This window comes from Dipodomys spectabilis, unplaced genomic scaffold, assembly GCF_019054845.1.
Source record: "Dipodomys spectabilis isolate Male_0828 unplaced genomic scaffold, ASM1905484v1 ptg000092l, whole genome shotgun sequence".
NCBI lineage: Eukaryota > Metazoa > Chordata > Mammalia > Rodentia > Heteromyidae > Dipodomys > Dipodomys spectabilis.
Genome location: NW_024870769.1, coordinates 6,533,849 through 6,555,604, shown reverse-complemented (window position 1 = coordinate 6,555,604; position 21,756 = coordinate 6,533,849). Strand labels below are relative to the sequence as shown.

General features: G+C 41.2%; 1 protein-coding gene across 1 annotated transcript in view; it reads right to left on the bottom strand.

Annotated features, from left to right (window-relative positions):
* Positions 1 to 21,756, bottom strand: part of Creb5 (cAMP responsive element binding protein 5) — a 434,800-nt gene that overhangs the window by 268,912 nt on the left and 144,132 nt on the right. Inside the window, exon 5 of the mRNA XM_042685053.1 lies at positions 2,244 to 2,416. Coding sequence (XP_042540987.1) covers positions 2,244 to 2,416 — 173 coding nt within the window. The remainder of the gene's footprint in view (positions 1 to 2,243; positions 2,417 to 21,756) is intronic.

Here is a 21,756-nt window from a genome sequence, read left to right as displayed (position 1 = left end):
GCTTGGCAATGGGACAGAGTGCTAAAAGTGACAATTATCTCCTAGAACACACCAGGGGAGATATACAACACTCCAAGAGGGGGAATGAATGGGAAGAGGGCATGCACACGGGGAGTGCATTGGAAGGTCACACAAGAGAAACACCCCTCCTCTATCCAGGCACAGTGACAGAGCCTATCAATGTTACCAGAATGTATAGTTAGGGGCTATCTGGGTAAATTATTGAAAGAATCAACACCCATCTTAAAATTTAGTGCTAGCCTTTTAAAGCATTGCTTCATGAAAGCCAGTGTTGTGTTAACAATGGACTCCAAGAGGATGGTGGGTAAGGGCACAAAGGGGCAGGCAGTGGAGCTGCAGGGGGGAGGAATGCTGTAAAACTGCTAGTAAACTCTACCACATTTTATGTTTTTCCCCTTGGAAGAAAAATAAAATGATTACAATTAGCTGGCCTAACTGAGAATTGCCTACCCTCAGTCAGTCCCCTAGAGTGAAGGCGTTTCTAGAGATTTAGATGCTGTCTTTAAAGGACCAACCCCACCCTCAGAGCAGGGCCCTGGCTTTCCATAACAGCAACAGTTGTTGTCTGTGTCTCTTGAGAGCAAAGAAATCTTTACCAGAGGTACTTGCTAATATTTGTCATTGTTTAAACAAAGTCTAGAATCCAGATGGCCACCTTAATTTTCTGATTCTTAAATGGAAAATCAAATATGCCCATGGTAAGCTCACAACATAGTCATTACCTATAGCACTTGCTTCTTTGGGTGTTACAACCCAACCTGATGAGCCAAGAGATGTGAGAAATGAGAGACCCCCCATTCTAGAGCTTTCTGAAGAAGAATAAAGTGAAAACTGTGCCTTCGGTTCTTGCTTGGAATTCATGAATTCAAAACAAAGACAAAACTATTGACAGTTTGTGAAACAGTTTCTAAATATTTGAGCACATCATAATTTCCCATAGTCAACTGAAAATTCAAGCTGAATTCTGATGAATACTTCAAACACAGCAAAGCCCTGATCCTATGTATCTGTTTGTTTGTTTATACCAGTACTGTGGCTTGAACTCAAGGCCTTGAATTCTTGCTATTTTTATTCCACTCAAGGCTGGTACTCTCCCACTTACTTCCAACCTTCTGCTAGTTATTTAGAGATAAGAGCCTCACAGACTTTCCTGTTCCTGCTTGCTTAGAACTACAATCCTCAGGTCTCAGCCTCCTGACTGGCTAGGATTACAGGTGTGAGCCACCAGTGCCTGGCCTTGCTTCTTATTCTAAGCCGACAGTTTGGGGAAAATAGAGGCACTAGTGGTCAGCAGTATACATTTGTCATAGCTCTCTGGCTTACATTATTGCCCTGTCTTCCCAAGAATCCCTGTTTTATTATTCATCTATGTTTCATGTATTATTTCATCTTTTCTCTTTCAAAGTTGAGAAGAAAGGACTGTATCATCATTCTGGAGATGAAGAAGCTGGGCTGGAGGATCTTTGTTTCTAAGATGCTGCTGGCTAATGCCCATAATGCTAAGGGGAAAACCATATCATCTAGCTAAAGGCTAGAATAATCACATGATACACGAGGCAAGGGCAATTTCCATCACCTGATACAAGGTGTCAAGGCTCCAGTGATAGAATGCTTCTACCATTTTTTTTCAATATTACATAGATGGGAGGAATAAATCTTTGCAGGAGTGAGTAGGGATTCCTGAAGACAAGGAGCATTCATAAGAAGGTATTATTAGCAAGGAATAGAAGTATAGGAAAAGGATCGGAGGAAAGAGGTCAGTAGAACTACACAGGGACACAGGTGACTGGCTGAGAAGCTCCCCCAGAAAGATGGGGAGCACGGGGAATACCCAGTTGAAGAGGAAGTCTGGCTGATGGAACTTTCCTTTACCATCACCAAGATATCCTGCTCTCTCTGACAGCCACAAATTTGCTTTCAACCATCTACAAGGTCACAAATCTCATTTGAAGAACTGTGGCCACTGAATAACTTGTTTTCCCTCTCAAACCCACGTTCAAAACAGTTCCCATCAATCCAAGACTCGCTGGCCCTTCTCTTGACAAATGCATCACTGTGTGCTCTTAGCCATGTCACACCAGCCAGGAAGATGAATGAATCTGGACAGCAAAATCAGGAGACAGTAAAACCCAAAGAATCTAAGCACCAGCAACTCAGAGAAAGTTCAGAAGCTTCCTTTAGCTCCAGCCAGGACCCAGAAACAGCTGAGGAGGTCTCCTTACCCAATTTGGCGGTTGGTAGAAGGTGCCTGCGTGATGACCGAGCTGGACTGAGGCGAAGGCATGGCTTGCTGAATGACAACGCTGGTGTCGTGGTTGGGCATCCGGGTATTGCCCAGCTGATGAGTTCCAGGCCCGGTCATGGCCCCACCAACTGTATTATGCATCGCAATATTCTGCCCAGAGGAGACAAAAGCAAGAGGTCAAAAGGAATCAATGTTTCATTCTATGTCCCATTTCTCAATGGCCAAAACTGGGAATCTGGTCACGTCAATTAAACAGAGTTATGTCTTCTGGCAAAACTTGGACCCATTTGTCTTGTTGTAACTTAGAGCTATAAGGACATGAAAAATATCAGTTCACCCTTACTTTTGTGTTAAGTGCTTAATACTGTGAGTTAGTGAATTCAGTTCTGCCTTAAGTAATGAGCACATTGGATTTGGTTTTGTTTGCTTTTCACCCCTCTTTCAGTCCTATCAGAGTGGCCAATTGCTAATCTTTTTTTTCTTTTTTCAGGAAACGATTCCAAATTGTGATCTGGACACTCAGCAATCCATGTCCAGATGGATGACAGGACCTCAGGGATCCAATACAACCCTGGTTAATATTCCGCTGAGTTTCCAGAATTGCAGGGAATATACACTACCAGAGAGAGACTTGCTTGTTCACTGTCTTTTTTTTTTTTTTAATTTAATTTAATTTTATTTGTGAACATACTGTACAGAGGAGTTACAGTTACATGGGCAGGATAATGCGTACATTTCTTACCAAGCATTGCAGCCTCCTCCTTTGTTTACCCTTCACATCCCTTCCCAGCCTCCCCCCTCCCCCACTGTCTTTTCCTCGAGACTGCAGGATGTCTTCACCCACTCTACTCTACACACCATGTGAGTAAACGAGAAAAGGAACAAGTGAAGCACTTGACTCAGGCCTAATACCATGTGGTCATTTCCGATGACTTGTACTGGGGAAGAGCTTTTTCTTTAAATTAAGAAAATCTGCTGATACATGCAAGATAAAATTTAGTATAAAGGATAGCTCACACCTATAATCCTAGCTATTTGAGAGGCTGAGATCTGAGGATCACAGTCCAAAGCCAGCCAGGGAAGACAAATTTGAGAGACTCTTATGTCCAATTAATGAGCAAAAAGCTAGAACTGGAGGCATTGCTCAAGTAGGAAAGCACCGAGTGCTCTAGGCACTGAGTTTAAGTCCTGATACCAACAAGTATTCATACACACACTCACACTCATTCACACACTCTCTCTATCTCTCTCTCTCTCACACACACACACATACAAACATGGCAGTTCTTATTATACAACCTTACACAAAGAAGGAGCACATACTGAGGTAGAAGATAGCTGATGGATGCAATGAGGGAAAAATTTGAGAAAGAAAATTCAGAACTTAGTGAAGAAAGAGATTCTACAATTTAGGCATTATAGCTCATGTTTGTAACCCCAATTACAAATGGGAAAGACACAGTTAAAGGCTCAAGCAAAAAGTTAGCTAAATTTCATTTCAACCAACAAACCAGGGGTGTGGTAGTGCATGTTTAAAATGAATCCCGGCTGTAGGGAAAGTTGTAGGTAGAGGGATATGTTACCAGGCTAGCCAAGACGAAATGATGAGGCTCTAATCTGAAAACAAAACAAAACAACAACAAAAACTAGACCAGAAAAAGGACTGGAGGCATGGGCCTAAGTGGTAGAGCACCTGTCTAGCAACTGGGAATGCAGTTTGCTAGAATTCAGTCTAAGTGCAAACTCCAGTACCATCAAAAACAGGGAGGAGGGAGAGAGGGAAGGAGAGAGGAAAGGAGGGGGAAGGAAAGAAAGGGAAGGAAAGGAGAAAAGGATGGAGAGAGGAAAGGGAGGAAGGAAAGAAGGAAGAAAGAAAGGAAGGAAGAAGGGAAGGAGGGAGGAAGGGAAAGAAGGAAGGAGGGAGGGAGGGAGGAAGGAAGGAAGGAAGGAAGGAAGGAAGGAAGGAAGGAAGGAAGGGAGGGAGGGAAGGAAAGGGAAAGGGAGAAAGAGAAAGAAAGAAAGAAAGAAAGAAAGAAAGAAAGAAAGAAAGAAAGAAAGAAAGAAAGAAAGAAAGAAAGAAAGAAAGAAAGAAAGAAAGAAAGAAAGAAAGAAACGAAGGAAGAAATGAAGGAAGGAGAGGCAAGAATACTAAACAGACTAAATAGACCTCTGAATAGCCAGGTACAATTTAGTCTACATAGGTGAGGTACTTACAGAGGACAGTTGGACTGAGGATGAGAGGGGAAAAAATGACGTGTCACTAGCAATTTACTCAAGAAAAAAATATATATATACCTGTCTACACTTTGGGGTTAGCAAGGGAAAAAACAAATGTTACCCATGAGATCTAGAAGTGGTTCTTTGAAGTTCTTCTGCAAAGCACAGGATTTCCTGCACTATGTGTTAAATGACGGTGAGAACATATAAGGCACTGGAGGTGGTTGCGTCCATCACGTGGCACCTTTCCCAGGTTTCTGATTTTTAAATCCTGACCACACAGTTTGTCAGGAGTCCAGACGGAAACTGGGCAACCTGGCTTAGACTGCGAGCCAACCATGTTGTCACTAGATCCCAAAGGTTCAAATGTACACACTTATTGGAAAGTTTTCCTGATGTGAGAAAATACTGTGGCTGGGTGAAGTGAGATGGAAGGAAATGGAGACTTACATCTGAGTGGCCATGCAGGTAAGAAGTATGTATGTATTATTATTATCTTTAAGTACTTGTACAAAGGTGTTTCAATTCAACAAGTCAGATTATGGGTATAATGCATCTTGATCAATGTCACTCCTTCTATCATTCTTCCCCTTCTTTCTCAGTCTGTACCCTTAAGTTTTATGTGATTCTATTTTCACATACATTAACTACAATGACTGTATTCACCAAGTAAGAAGTGAAGATTTCAAGAATTAGGTTCAACTAATAATGACAATAAAGATAATTGTGTTATTCCTTTTGAGATTGAACCTTATTTCCCCATGTCTTAAAGATATCTGAATAAGGCAAACAACCATAGAAGCTCTTTTCCATTGACCTGTACAACATACACCATTTGTTTTTCACTGTCTCACAGTTATCTACCTTGTCAACAACAGTGCAAGGTATGGAATAGGTCTGTCTCCTTACAATGATTTCCATTGTGCCATGCTTTGATTGTGGACCAATTAAACTAGACAATTAAATTTACAATGAAAAAAATATAAAATGTATGAAGCCTCCTCAGGTAACCCTGGATACCTCTTCTCTATCATAGTGATACAGAGCCACCAAATCCTATAAAATCTACCCTTAGTGTCTTTCATCTATTCTGGTTTTTCCATCTCTCTGTTGGGTGGAAAGTCCACTATTAGGACAGTAAGTTCCTAACTGGCCTTTGTCATGCTATCTTCCTACTTCCCATACAAGTGCAATAGCAGTCGCTCCCTACACACACTGATCACACACTCTTACACACACACACACATACAGAGAAAGAGAGAGAGAGAGAAACAGCATTCTGTGTGACCCCCAAGGCTCGCCTTCCTTCCCCAGCTTCACTCCAGCCTCTGATTCTTCTTGTCTTTCTGACTTCCCCTGCCCTCATTCTGACCTTGTTCTAATTCAGCACCAGGTCTTAGGATTTGGCTGTTTTCTGACACAATGTTTATTCTTGTTCTAACTCCATCTTCCACTCAGACAGGACATCAAGCAGGGAAACCTTCCCCAACCTCTCCAAGGATAGAAATAATTTTCTTTTTCTCCGTAGGCCTTATTACATTACAGTTGTTATTGGCTATCTCAGTAACGCTGTTTCTCCCTTGGTCCTAAAGCACATTTAGAGAAGGAACTACATAGGCATTTGTTCTCTACTATGACTCCAATGGCTGGGTCAGTACTTGGGATGTCATAGAGCTCAGTAAGTACAGAGTGAATGAATGAACCATAACATTCCTAGAATATTTCCTGGTCAGTCTGAGAGTGCTAACATTCTGTCTGTTCACTTTGTAATGTGAAAGAATGCTTAGATGCCAGGCACTTCTTCAATTATGGGCTGGGTAAAAAGAGAGGATCTGGACTAAAGAGAAAGCCATACAGCACGTACACCAGAAAGGAAGTCTTTGAAAAGGATGGATCAATGAGCTCTTTAAGGAAGATGATGAGTGGTGGGCTTCCAAGCTTTGAGCACTTTTGGCACAATAAATGGGTACATTCACCATCAAAATTGAGGAAAAGAAACATCTTTGGTAGTACAAAGAACATAAATGGATTCTTCAGTAAATCATGTTAAATAAGAGAAAGGACTATATCAACCATCCCACTTACCAAAGCTAAGAATATTTTCTGGGAATCACTACAAACAGTAAGCAAGCTATTATCTAGTATTCCTTACATTCTCCCTCATTGTAAAGATGTCTCTTTATCTTAGAGATCTCCATCAGAGATAGAAAAGCCTCCCAAAAGTTATATTTTAACTTGGGCAACCTCTCTCCCACACATACAAAATCTCAAGGTTTCGTCTTCTTTCCTTATACCCAGAGAATAATTTCACAACACTTTGAAATATCAACAATTCAGAAAATGCATTATCGTTTTACATTTATAGACAGTGACTTTTTTAAGCATTACATATTAATTTAGACATGAAATAATCTTATGAGTTTATGTTGTCCCAATTATGGTTTCAAAAAACCTGTTTTCACTGAAAAAAAGAATGGAATTTTGCCTCCAGATAAATTCTATATCCAATTTCAAAACTATGATTCTATCTTGCTGAGTTTCTTTTCTTTTTTTTTTCTTTTAACATGTAGGTGTATATATTGGAAACTGGTGAAACAATGGCACAAAATGGATGACATTGGATGGATGTCAGAATGTAGATAAGGATTCTCCAAGCTCAGTCTTCATCCTTTTCTAGTTCAACATCTTTATGAACAGCTTGGCGAAAGATGTAAAAATCATGCCCATCAAGTCTGCAGTTGACACAAAGTTGGGAGACATAGCTTGTGTTCTGGATAGCAGAATCAGGATTTCCTTGAGCCAACTATGTGATCTGGCCTCCAAGAATGCTAACATTTATCTAGGTTGTTTTAGGAGATGTGGAATATCCAGATCAAGGGTAGTAATTATTCCACTGTAGAATGGGTCGTACTGATCACATTTGGCCACCACATTTTAAAGGGGGGAATTGATAAATAGGAGGGAATGAAAGCAATGAAGGCATCCAAAACGCATTGCAGGAAGAATGGCAGAGGGATCAGGGAATATTTAGTCTGACGAGGAGAAGACTTTGAGGGTCATGCTAACTGCTTTCAAATATTTGCAGGATTAGACACAGTCTATGTTGTTCCAGAAGGCATAATTTTAAAACATGGAATTGTGATGATAAAACCCAATTATAACTCCAGTTTGGATACCTCTTTCCAAGCAAGCACAATGGCAGATTCTTTACAAACTACATCTCTAATCTTCACAATGATTCAATGGCATAGGTGTCAGTGTCTTCATTTGAAGATCAAAAAATGATTCACCAATCACTATCACCAGTACCAGGCCACTCTGGGTACTCTTACTCTTTATGGGTCAATGCTGCAAAGATACATTTGACCTTCTACCAGAATACATTTATTTGTTTGTAGAGATATTCAAAGACATAATAAAGAACTCATCCTCCTGGCACAAGGGGAAAGTGAAGACCAGGAGTCACCTGCCAGTGATGCCATCGGCAGGACTCCGACATGGGAAGGAAGATGCTGCCAGATGACCTCCACAGTGTCTTGTATGGGTAAGAGTCCCTCACATGCTTCATGGTTTACACTTTGGCTCACTTGCTTCCAGATGCTTAGTAGTCTATAATATATTTGAAAACATGGCTTGAGTGTTGGGAGGTTTCTTCTAGTCCAGACTTTCTTTCTCTCCATGTCATCTGGATAATTGCTTAGTCTCCCCAATCTCAGGAGATTCAAAGGATGAGTTTGGACTACATAGCCAGCTCTAATTCCACACAAGCCTCTTCTTCTGTTATATTTTTATGAGATGCTAAGAATCCAAATATTTTGTTGGAATCCCTTTTGTACAACTATTTAAGGATAAGTAAAAATAGGAAGTATGAGCAAATAAATTGTTAAAAATATATAAACAAACCTTTTAGCCCATACTTCATGTGCTACAAACTTCCATTTCTTTTCTAGATCTGAGAGAGAGAAATAGAAAGGGGAACTACTAGGTAGATAGGGATTAAAAACCTGGTGGCTGTAATATATAGCTAATAACTTGTGTCCTGCCTTTTATGTTGTTGTTGCTGGTGCTAAGATTTAAACTTGGGATCTGGGGACTGTCTCTGAGCTTCTTTTGCTCAAGGCTAGCACTCTACCATTGAACCACATCTTCACTTCCAGTTTTTCAGTAGCTTATTGGAGATAAGAGTCTCATGGACTTTCCTGCGGAGGCTGGCTTCAAACCAAGATCGTCAGATCCCAGCCTCCTGAGGAGCTAGGATGACAGGCGTGAGCCACTAGTACTTACCTCCATTGTGGTTTCTTTGTTTCCTTATCACCATAATGCCTTGAGCTCCCACTCAAGGACTTTTTCGCCCCATAATGGTGTGAGTTTGGGCTCAAATGCTTCTTCTTCTCATCATGCCATGAGTGCCTACTAACCAATACAAAGAGCCCACAGCCCTCAAGCAATCAGTATGAAGCCTGAGGAGCCAGTGCCTTTCAAGAGGATTCCTTTGGATTCTTCTTTAGACCCCTCTATGGGTGGAAAGCTACTTTCTTTCATAGATTTTCTTTCATTTTCAAATAATCTTACTCTGTTTACCATAAAACACTTTCCTGCCTTTTAATTCCTTAATGAATAGAGAAAACAAATCCATTCCCCTATAGGATATCAGAACCAACGGAAGTGATCCCTACAAAAATATAGCTTCTCACCAGACCCAAAGAATCCCAACTCAAGAAGTTAAGCTAAGAAATAATTCAATATCTCAACCAACTTTGCCCGAATTTCTCCCTCTTTGGCTGACACTTCTCACCTTTGATGAGACATTTTTCACCTGTCATGTCCTGCAATACCTTGCTCTCCATTCACAGTAGTTCTGGGACGTACAGGGTGTGAACAGGATGAGAATCTGGGAGTTATAAGTCTTGTTGCATACTCAGTGAGCTTGAGGTAGAGCAGTAATTGTCTTCCTGCATGCATGGGCTTGGAGTACAATAAGCAAAAAAACAACTTGGTGTATAAGAATGTATGTCCATGTTCTTAAAAATAACTATAATTTCAGGGTGTGGTAATGAAGGATGAAGGGCAGTGGACCACAATTGAAAGTAAAGGTTGAAGCATACAGACAAAATGAGGTGGATTCCCATGAGTTCCCAAAATGTTATCTTAAAATCTATATTTCATCCAACTGCCAAGGTGTGGAGACTTTATGGGTTTCTCCATAAAGAGCCAGGGTCATCCTGACGCGCATTTACAAGTTGTGCAATCTTAGAGTTGTCTGCATCTTAATGATGCCTGGGGAAGTTATAAAGACTTTCAGAGCTTCACAGATGTAAATAGCCATGAACTGCATCTAAAAGATGTTCAAGACATTCACCAAATGATGACATTCTAACCTGCTAGAAGGGACTGGCCTTTGGGGGAGTACAGAAAGAACACTAGGGAATCTTGACTCTTCCTTATGGTACTCCTCTCAAGAACCGTACAGATATTTTTTTGTAGTCTTACTAAAAAAGTAGGCTGGCTAGGTAGTAGGCTTGACCAGGTTCAAGACTGTAGTTTTTGCTACATAGAAGGCTGATATTTGAGGATCCCAGTTCAAACTAGCCAGGGAAGAAAAATGATGAAACTCTTAGTCCCTATTGACTACCAAAACGCTAAAAGAGGAGGTGCATCTCAAGTGGTACAGCACCAGACTTGAGCAAAAGAGGAGCTTGAAGTGAGCAAAGCTCAATTACTGACACAAAAAGAAAAGAGAAGTAAAAAGGCTGTAGGCTTTGTCATAACTGAAGGTTCAGTGAGGAAGTAGAAAGTAGAAATGAGAGGATCACAGGAGCCTTCCAAAGCTTCCCTGCTCCTTTTATGACATTTTCCTCAGCTGAGCAAGGAAGCAAAATAGCTTACAGAGGAGAAGAAAACCTTTCTGGGAATGGGTACAAGAGCACAGGATTCTGGGAAAATTCCAGCCCGGTTTTTTCTTTTGTGAATATGTTACTGGGGCTTGAACTCAGTGGCTAGGCTACCTACTTTACCTTTTTTGCTAAGGAAACCACAGCTCCAATTTTGGCACACGCTATGTTTCTGAGTGTGTTTGTGTGTGTGTGTGTGTGTGAGAGAGAGGGAGAGAGAGAGAGAGAGAGAGAGAGAGAGAGAATGAGAGAGGAGATTAGAGATGAAAGTCTTGTGGAGTTTCCTTCCTAGGGAGGCTTCGAAATGCAATCTTCAGATCTCAGCTTTGTGAGTAGCTAGGATGACAGACATGAGCCACTAGCTCCTGGCAACTCTAGCCTTAATATACACATAGAAGTTCTGCTGTCTGAATTGCTACTAATTCCTGGAAAATTCTAAGAGGCCTCTTGGCACAGAAGGAAACATGAGCACTGAAATTAGGAGGACTACATTCAAGTTCACACCAGCTCTACATCACTTGGGTTGTGCTGTTTTAAGTTCTCTGAGTCCCACCTTTCTCGCTATTAAAATAAAGGCAATCGCCTAATAACAGAATGATGGCTGTTGCAACATAGTGGGTGATAGTAGATGTGTACTCCTTTCCTTTTTAGTGAAGTTCAGATGATAAAGCTCAGGGGAAAAGAGCATCGTGGTGGCCATTTCAAATGACTGATATAAAAAGAAATAATAATGGCTAGCACTCAGGCAGCATTATTATATGTCAGAAAACTCACTTAAGCCTAATTGTCATTCTAAAAAGTAGGGATAGGCATTATCACTATCTGACAGATGAGGAAACTGAGGCATAAAGAGGCAAAGTCAAAGTCATAGCCAATAAATGGATTAGTTCTTATCCAGGCAGTTTGTCTTCCGAGCTCTTTCCCAAGTTCTCAATCATTAAACAATGCGGCATCAAGTTTTGCAGTGGAAATATTTCCCTATTTGTGTGTGTGTGTGTGTGAGAGAGAGAGAGAGTGTGTGTGTGTGTGTGTGTGTGTGTGTGAGAGAGAGAGAGAGAGAGAGAGAGAGAGAGAGAGAGAGAGAGAGAATGAGAGAGAAAGTACTGGGACTTGAACTCAAGGCCTGGGCATTGTCTTTTAGCTTGTTCTCTGAAAGCTGCTGCTCTACCAAGTTAGCCATAGCTTCACTTCTAGTTTTTGCCTGTAAAGTTGTGGCTTAAGTGGTAGAAAGCTAGTCTTATGGGCTTTCTTGCCCCAGCCAGCTTTGAACTAGGATTCTAAGATGTCAGCCTCCCAAGTAGCTAGAATTACAGGTGTGCACTCCCAGCACTCAGCATTTTAGTAGAAGTATTTCCTAGTAGCAAGTGACAATGGTGAAATCCATACGGCCTGCAGCCTTACAATGGTTGTTACAGCAAGTGGCCAGTTACTGCTAGTGTGTGGCCGGCCCTCCAAATGACAGCCTGTCTGTCACTAATTCAGATCAATGTCATCACCACACCCCTCCAGTCGGGAGAACTTGGAATGTATTATTAATTTGCTTTAAAATGATTGTCTAATGTCCTGTCTGGCGAGCACATTGCCTACAAAGGTGACTTCCATACAACCCGGGGAAGACGATACTGTAGGTGATGAGCAACTTGCACATCACTGATTTAACACTCACCTGTCAGAAGCAGACAGTCTCTCCTCTTCCCCCACCACAGAGATTCCAGCTCCAAAACTATAGGATACTGAGCAGCAAATCCATCTTCCTTCTGCCCCCCTCCACACCCAGAATTCCTCCTAATCTTGTGTTTGAGGCAATCGTGCCTGCATTTTCCCTGCGTGCATTTTATAGCTATTCATTTAATGCTGTAGTAAAAATAACTCCAGACAATAAATGTCTTCTCAGGTGCCACCCTAGACTGTGAGAAACAGCTTGCCGGTGGCTCTCAAAGGTCCTCCCTTTCCTGTCAGATTTACAGTGGCCGGGACTATCCAGATTTCTGCTCTCCTTTCTGCTTTTATTGTCTAGGTTGCTTCTACTAAAAGCAGTAAACGCTGCTGCTAGGGTTTGGACATGGCTTGAGTGTTCCCTAGAGGCTAATATGTTGACATTTGATACCCATTGCAAAGCACTAGGAGGGTGGAGACTTAGTCTGACTATGGTAATTAGAGGTGGGACCTCTGGAGGTGATCAGGACTCAATAAGGTCCTTGGGTAGAGCCACTTGATTGAATCCTGGTGCTTAATAAGAAAAAAGGCATACGGGAGGATATATGCACATCATCCCAGTTTCCCATCATGGCCAGGACCCTCCGAGCCAAGAATGCTATCACCAGAGGCAGCTCTTTGACCTTAGACTTCCAAAAATATGAACCCAAACAAGCCTCTTTTAAAATATAATTAATTCCTGTTTTCACTGTATTTGATGTTGGTATAATTTGTGGAGGGGAAGGGAAAAAACAAATTGTTTAAATAGGGATACAGGTGGACCCATTGCAACAATGAGATGTATAAGACATTATGTCGAAAAACAAACTTTATAACTTTGGGGGGAGCGGTAGGGAGGTGGGGGGAGATGGGAGGGCAGGGATGGTAAGGGGAAACAAAGGAGGAGGCAACAATGCTTGATAAGAAATGTACTCATTACCTTGCTCATGTAATTGTAACCCCTCTGTACGGTATTTTCACAATAAAAAATTAGTATATATATAATTAATTCCTAAAGGTTAAAAAGACAGCACTCTAGAGGACTTCAGTCACTAGAATTAAGAGTTGAGTCAAGGCCCATGGTGGGTACACCCGCAAATATCCTCCATGTGAGAAGCTAGTGTCGTGCCCCTAAAAATGCTATTTCTGCACAGGCTTCTCACTGAAGAGCTGCCCCATTTCTCAATAATCTGTACCTGAAACACTTCTGTGGGCCACCCAGTGCCTCCTACATGCACTGTCAATCCTATTATAAAGATGGTCTCCGCCAACTATTTCAGCATTATCTGAAAACTTGCTCCCTGTCACACCTCCTCCACTTGCATGAAGAGTTCATGTCACTGTGTCACTGTCACTTTTGCACAGTGCACGTTTTACCTCTTCACAGTCAGTTCATGCCGCAAGACCCAGCTCCTATGTGGAGTGCTCTCTCCTCTTCTGGCCTGCTTAGCTTTTTCCTGCTGCATTCTTCTAATCACACCTCTAATGTAGAGCTGCATTCCCCCTGAGAATAGCCAATGTCTATCTTCACAACCCACACTCAGCAGGCTCTTGAATATCCAAGCATTCAGTGAATTTGTGAGTGTTGTGTGATTGTGCACATGTTTATAGCCTCTCTGTGCTTCAGTTTTCTTATTTATAAAATAGTAACAACCTTATTCTATAAGGTTTTAGCAAAGATGGAAGTGGGTAATATAAATGCAGTCAGTACTTCATCATCCATAAAATGTTAGTAGGCCTTGCTAGAATTTATCATTCTTTTTGGCTTGTTTGTTTTGCCTTTTTGGTTGTTTGGGACTGTAACTCAGTGTCTTACACACTTGTTTGGCAAAAGGCAGGCACTCTACCACCTGATCCATGCCTCCACCTCTGTCTTTTTGCTGGTTAGTTGGAGATAAGAGTCTCTGGGACTTTTCTGCTCAGGCTGACTTCAAATCTCAGCTTCCTGAATAGTTAGGATTACAGGCATGAGCCACAGGTGTCAGCTATTATCAATATTTTTATCATTATTACTCCCAGTGCTAACACCAGAACTCTAGTGAGTGGAATTAATGAAGTACTTCATTGTCCTTCTCCTTTCCCCCTACATCCCTCTTTCAAAGCTTTTAGAACACCTTTCAATGTTTATTTCTTTTATTGACTTATTTATTGGCATTACTGAGGTTTGAACTGAAGGCTTCTGACATTACTATTTGAACTACTTCCCAGTCTCTTTTTTACTTTGGTTATTTTTTTTTAATAGAGAATGTCTCTCTTTTTAATCCTAGGGCTAACTTTGGTGTTGATCTTCCTATCTAGACCTCTCCTAATTCTGTGATTAGGAATTTCTTCTTCTTTCTTTACTGCTAAATCCTGTTCTTTAGACAGTAAATTCATTGATAGATCAACAGCATTTTCTAAAACATGAACTAAGGGCAGTATCCTCTTGTTTCCTTTTGAGTGAAGATAGAGTCGTGATTGAAATGAGCTTTAACTCTTTGTAGCATATAGAATATCTTCCAGCCCCGCTGTTCTATCTTCTGCGATCCACTTATTCATAGAATGGCTCCCTACTTCTTTCCTTTTCAGGCTTATCAGCAATGTCACTTTCTCAGTGTCACCTCCTGACGTCCAGGTATCCTTGCTATACCTCCCCTCGGTATGTCCATCTTTTCCTTTGAAGCATAATTCACCAGATGCATTTAAAAATACTGTGGCCTCCAGAAAGACAGTCAGCACCTCTCTTGTCTTCCTCTCTTGCTGCTACCTTGCTCTGTCTTTCACAACTTGGCCACCGGCTGAATGGACACCTGGATTTCTGAAATGATGATAAGGGGACATGACATTGGCTAAGGCTGAGAAACCAGCATAAGGAAATACCATGTGCTGACTAGAGTCATCATTTTCTCCACAATCTCCCCCAATGGCATGGGATTTGGTCACATCCATCCAGAGCCACTGATGGTAGTGAGGCAAGATGGCCTGCCTTGCAAGTCAGACAGGAAAAGCCAAAGCCAGGCCATTAGAAACACAGGATCAGTTGTGGTCCCAAGGCAGGTGTGGGAAAGGCAAACAATCAGTGGCAGCGACATTACCAGAGTCTCCCACCTGTAGAGCTTAGGGGAAGAAATTGGTCTGGGAAAAAAAAAATCACAGGAGGGTCAGTGAGCATGCTAGGAAGTCTGAACATTCACCGAGAGCTCGGGCTAGTAGCGTAAGAGACAAGTGGCCTGTTCTAAAATTACTAAACAAACTTCTCTCGCTTCCTGACCAGAAAATTGTCAGCTAACTAAAAATAAGAGCGCATATAAAACCACTACAGGGATGCTCAGAGGTCTTTTTCTTTTGCATTTCAAAGAGAATCAAATACTTAATGACCAGAAACATAAATGTAGCACTTTCTTGGAACTGCTCATGACATGTTACAGACCTGAGAAGAGACGCCCACCACTTGACTTTCCCTGGCCACAGTTCCCCGCTCCCTCCTTCCCCAGTGCCTGGTTTCTCCTGGCCAAAAAAGCAAGAGGGAAGGGCCAAGCCTGCTCAGACAAACTTTCTGGAAGACTCCCTTGCCTGGAGCCTTGGTTGGGCATCTACATTCCTGCATATTTGGCACATGATGCTCTGCCATAAACTAGAAATGCTCTCTTCAGTGGGAAGAAAAATTTGCTACAAGATAGATTTCCTCCTCCAGAACAATGGAGCTTTAGAGAGAGAGCGTGCTTCATAGTAGAACCCATCAGGTAGCTCTCTGTGAATAGCTTTGTTGTATAAATTGTTCAATATCTCATGAATGTAAGTGCTGCTATGCTGGATTAATAACTGACATGAATTCAGCAACTTCTTTCTACCCTGCAAAGTGGTTGTTTTCTCAGAGGACAAGGACCTTCCAATTGCCATTTCCTCCAACCAATCAGAAGTATTGTGACTGGTATTTGCTCAACCTTAGAGCCAAAACCAAACTAAGTAATGCAACAGAGGTGTCAATGAGAAGTTTGGTCTTTCACAGTTGACGAAATCACAAAAGTTTTTCTCTGCAACTTAACAAACCAGACAGCACTCCTTTTATAGTGCGGGGGACATTGGTTACAACTTGACATGACAGTCTCCGAAGAGGTTTCTGGAAATTCTGTTTGAATATTAAGAACAGATTTAAAAATTTTCTAAAGCTTTTCTAGCAGCAATTTTGGGGGTCAAGAAAAAAATGCAATGGTAGTCAATGAGGTGGTTACCATTTTTCACAAGGCTGGTAGGATACCCAAATCCCAAATGCTTGGATGGGCCAAATGTCACCTGTTACCATTCTGACCTCATTTCTTCCCACTCTTCAACTTCTTCACTCTGGTCCAGATTCATGCATACTTTCTTATTTATCTATCTATTTATTTATTTGTATTCACTTAAACGTTATTTGAACCCTCAGATCACTATTTCCAGTGCTTTTGTAGGTGCTAAAGACATGCGTGGAGAGGGAAATTCCTGAATCATTGAAATGCACACCTGTTCCCACCTGAGGCCAAACAAAACTTCCACCTTCTCAAGTTTAATCTGCTTTTTTGTTTCATCATGCAGAACTTCTAGATGTTCTGTCCAAGAGTCTGGACACTAGCTGTTTCTCCAAAACAGAAGGGTTCTTCCTCACAGCTCCCTCCCTCACCGTTTCAAGTGTTTGCTCCAATATTGCCCTGTACTGAGGCTCCTGAGAGGCCTGCCCACTAACTGGAAATGACAGCTCACGTTCTTTGGTTCTGTTTTCCATAGACTCATCCACCCTTTTCCATCCACAGTATCCTCCCTCAAAATCCCCATCTAAACACACCAGGACATACATTTATCTATAGTCCTAAGAACTAGAAAAATATAACAAGAAGATCCCAAGTTTCCATTTTATTTTTCCCTCAAGGTTGTACTTTATGCATTTTCTCCATTGGATCTCACGCTTTTACTGACATTTGGAATCAGGGCCTTACACTTGCTTGGTTTGCTTGCTCATCACCGCAGCCACACTTTTGTCCTGGTGTTTATTTTGCCAGTTATTTTGAAGGTGGAATTGCACAGCCTTTTCTGCTTCAGCTGACCTCAAACAACAAAGCTTCCCTATGGAGGCTCTTGAGTAGCTAGTATTATACAGGCATGAACCACCGGTGTCCAGCTTCATGTTTTCAAATAGTTCTTTAAAAGTTGTGAACTCATTTTCCTATATATTTCCCTGCTTTGCTATCATATTCATTTACTTCTGTGTGTGTTCCCCACCCCCTTTTTACCCTTGAGATATTTGTAACACTCTTCAGTGTCACTTTCCCTTTTGAAAAGATAAATTGATGCTTGTAGACTCCTCCAAGAAGATTTGATGAATAGCTCTGAGGAACTGTCAAGCTACATTCAGGTACCAGACATTATGTCCTTCCTGTTTTCTTGGAAACCCAACCTGTTCTCAGATACTTACCTTCTAATACACGTTAGGGTATTTCCAAAAGAAGCCACTCAGCAATTTGTTCCACCTACCAACATCCAAAGTAGGTGCTCTGGAAGAACAGGCTCTCCTCTGTGCACGAATGCATATGTCTCTAGGATTCAAAGGGGGAATTTGAAGCACTAGGCAAAAAGGGCTTGGGTAAGCTGGTTTTATGTATACTCCTGATTTAAGCAGCTAAGGTGATGAGACCATTGCTCAACTAACTTTCCACCTCTGTGGCTTCTTCTTAGCGTGTGATCCATGTGTTTCATGATATTGTACAAACCTGATGAAAATTAATAATTTTTGAGTTCTCTCCATAGTTGCTATATCCAAATGACCCCTTGAATTGTTTTATAATGTTGTGACATATATTCCTGCCTTTGAGGTCTACATTTGTCTTTTTATTTTTTTAATTTGGAAGATTATCAGCTTTTAGATTTAATAAATTTGTTTACCTCTCTCTCTATATATATATACATGCACAGGCATAAATATATTTATAAATACACATGTATAAATATATTATAAATATATACATATATATACAAACACATATACATATACACATATGTGTACATATATATGCATATATATATATATATATATATATATATATATATATATATAATTTTATTGGACATTCAAAGCATCCAAAAGATCAGACCCTCAGTTTGGGACTCAATAATACATTTTAATTCTACCTTGCCTGCCATGACTGAATTAGTTTTTAAAGTCATATAATTTTGTTTCCACTCTATTGATTTTAAAACATCTAAGGTCAGATCCATCACTAAGTGAATTCGCTCTGGATTTACCCATACATTCAAAAAATCAAGATCTGACTGATAAAAACAATAGAAGGCAGAGTTAAGATGTGCTCAAGTAACCCAGCCCCACCCTGCAAAGATGAGCCCAGACAAGCATGGCTCCTCTGAACCCAGTTACACACCCTGAAAACAAGGTCTCTCTTTAAGGCCACAGCTTCCTATTTGTCTACATTCCTCCTGGCGAAACAATCAGGCTTGGAATAAGAAGGGCTTTATATGTGAGAGTCACAGGAGGACGAATTTGGCACCTGGTGTTTATGTACCATGAAGCCATCACAGTGCTGAGCTCAAATCTGCTTTTCACTAAAGTTATTAGGCAGGAGGAAAGGAGATACATTTAAAAGCTGCATTTTTCTACCCCAGACAACCAGGATTTATGGTCTGACTTGCTAAGCAGAAGTGCTAATACCATGAAATCTTTTTTATTTAGGTGTTTTCCCTCAGCAATCTTTCATTCTTGTGTTATGACACCAATTCTACACGTCCCTGGTCTTCAGCAGCTGGAACATTCTATACCAGTCTTTCCTGGAGTTCATTTTCATCCTATTATGCCCTATTGACAGCTTCAAGATGAAGCACTTTCTGATTATTCAATAGACTAAGAAACAGTATCTCCATACAGTCACCAGTAGCTTTATGTCTGTAATCCTAGCTACTCACGAGGCTGAGATTTGGGGATCATGGTTTGAAACAAGTCAAGGTAGGAAAGTCCATGGCACTCTTATCTCCAATTAACCAGGAAAAAAAGCCAGAAACGGAGCTATGGCTCAAGTGCTAGAGCATTAGCGTTGAAAAAGCTAAGGGACAGCGACAATGCCTAGGCCTGTACAATAAGAAAGAAAGGACAGAAGGAAGGAAGGAAGGAAGGAAGGAAGGAAGGAAGGAAGGAAGGAAGGAAGGAAGGAAGGAAGGAAGGAAGGAAGGAAGGAAGGAAGGAAGGAAGGAAGGAGAAAGGAAAAGGAAGATAGGAACTATTTCCAAAACTAAAATAGAGATAAGAGCCCAGACTGTCAGGGACCACAAAAGAGCCACACACACCCCTTACTGGAGCCTTCAGTGAGGTCCCTGAGGGCATCCATCTCTTGTTCCTAGGCTGATCATGAAAGCATGTTTGCTTTTTAGCATGCTTGCTCCATAAATCAATGCATTTTATTCAATATTTGTGTACATACCCAGTTACTTTAAAATAAAATCATCATAGGCCAATGTGTAATGAAACAGGCTTTTTCTGCTGGCTTTTCACAACTCTCCTGCCTACTGATCACTTTATAAAATCCTTTCCAATTCCTTATAGTTAAATGCAGAAATTAAACTTTCTCTAGAAAGTCAATTAGAATTTCAGTGCATCCTAAAGGTTTCCAGCCATTGGTAAAAGTCATATTCAAGACAAAGATGAGCTCTCTTGATTTTCTTATATTATCTTCATCCCAGCAAAGTATCTTAATTTGCTAGTTGTTTCTGCATTTATACCCAGGACAGACTTCTCTGGATAGCTAAATAATGATCTATCAATGCCATCCCCCTTTGCTTGGAACAATGACAATGTTTAGAGATATAATCAAATCCTATTGCCACAGGAAGAAAGACTAGCACCCAGAGCCCTGAAAGCTGTATCTTGCATGTTGATCCATTGATTTCAATACCTTTTTCCACTTCCACATTTGATAGAGGTTTAGGAGCATGCTTTTAGAGGAAGCTTCTTTATCATATGAGTACAAATACGGTGCCATTTATTCTAAGATGGCCGAAATACCGCTCATGCACCAAGCCTTTGCAGCAGCTGCATAAAATTTAAAGAAAACCAATGAGGTTGGAGGGGGGGACCCTTAGTAGGGTAAAGGAGGTGGGTGAAGGGCTTGTGGTCTTTTATCTTAATTTTTGTGACATGATCCAATTATTTCTACTCAGTAGTGCCCTGTAATTACTAGCACAGATGAATAATGAAAGATCCCCTTGTATTCAAGCTCTCCTCCAAGTCTGCTTCCTACCACCCCTCCCCCCATGACTGACTCATATAAATGCTCTAGATTCACATAGAGAGCATACCTAGAGCTTGTGGAATGTTCAGCCAAATAAAGGGGCCCTCAAAAACCTGCTCAAGAACTCTTGGCCTTCAATAGAAGACTGTGGCTAATAGATGACCCTGTGAACAACAGGGCAGTGGAAAATGATCCCATCCTACCTCTGGGCTGGATGTCTGTGACCACAAGGGTGTTGGCTTGCAGAGTTAGCACACCTTTAATAGGCAGGATTTAATAGTTAGGTTTCTACTATAACTTGAGAAAACATAAAGGGAGAAGAAAAATGGCAGATGCATGGGAATTATAGTAATTACTAACACTGGAGAAGCTGGGGCAGGAAAAAGATGGAAAACATAGCCAGGTGCTGATGACTCATGCCCGTAATCCTAGCTATTCTGGAGGCTGAGATCTGAGGATCAAGGTTTGAAGTCAGTTGGAGCAGAAAAGTCTGTGAGACTGTTATCTCTAATTAACCACCAAAAACTGGAAATGGAGATGTGGTTCAAGGGGTAGAATGCCATTTGTACACAAAAAAGCCAAGGGACAATGCCGGGGAACAGTACTATAGATGGCTAAACCTCAAACAGCAGAACAAGTTTGGGCTGAGGAAGAAGAAAGAAAAAGAATTGCAAGCTTAGGTAAAGATTCTGTTAGGAAAAGCCTAACTATTTGCTCTCAGAACTTTAGTGTTGAAAGATACCAGGGAGAGCCTTGAATCCAACTCTGGTTTGACAGAGAAGAATCCAGAGTGCAGAGGACTTCATCCAAGTGAAGGTTTCTTAAGTCCACAGTCAAGGGTCACTTACCAGAGGGGAGTTGAGATTTTAGAGTTTTTTTCTTCCGCCAAATGGGAAGCATGGCTTTATCTCATGTTCCTATTTGGACCTCCGTGTGTTAGAGCAAGGAAATGACTTCAATCTTGGGGAAGAGAAGAGCAGAATGGCATGTAAAGGAGGCAGGAGTTAGGGTAGAGGTCAGTGGATGACCATCTGCCCTGCATCCCTACTGGCAGGCTGGAGGAAAAGGAAAGAGTTTCTCTTGACGAACACATTGCCCTGGCTTTTAGGTCTAGTCGACTGGAGTCTCTGATGACAGAAGGCCTGAGGGCACTCTTAATTATACTAGAAGGGCCTTTAAAACCTCCCCAAAGCCCAGCACAGTAATACTGCGGACGCCTAGCCACTAAGGCCACTTTGTCAAAAACAAAACAAACAATAACAACATACCAAAAACGCACCCAAAAGCTACTTTTGTGCTGACAGTTACCTCTCAGAACAACTAGGACTATTGGCTCCATGCAAACTATGTAATACTCTGATTAAAAAAAAGTTTAAGCAGCAGAGTATGGCTGCAGAGACAGGAGGACATATTGCTCGATGGTTGCACATATAGAATGTGTCGT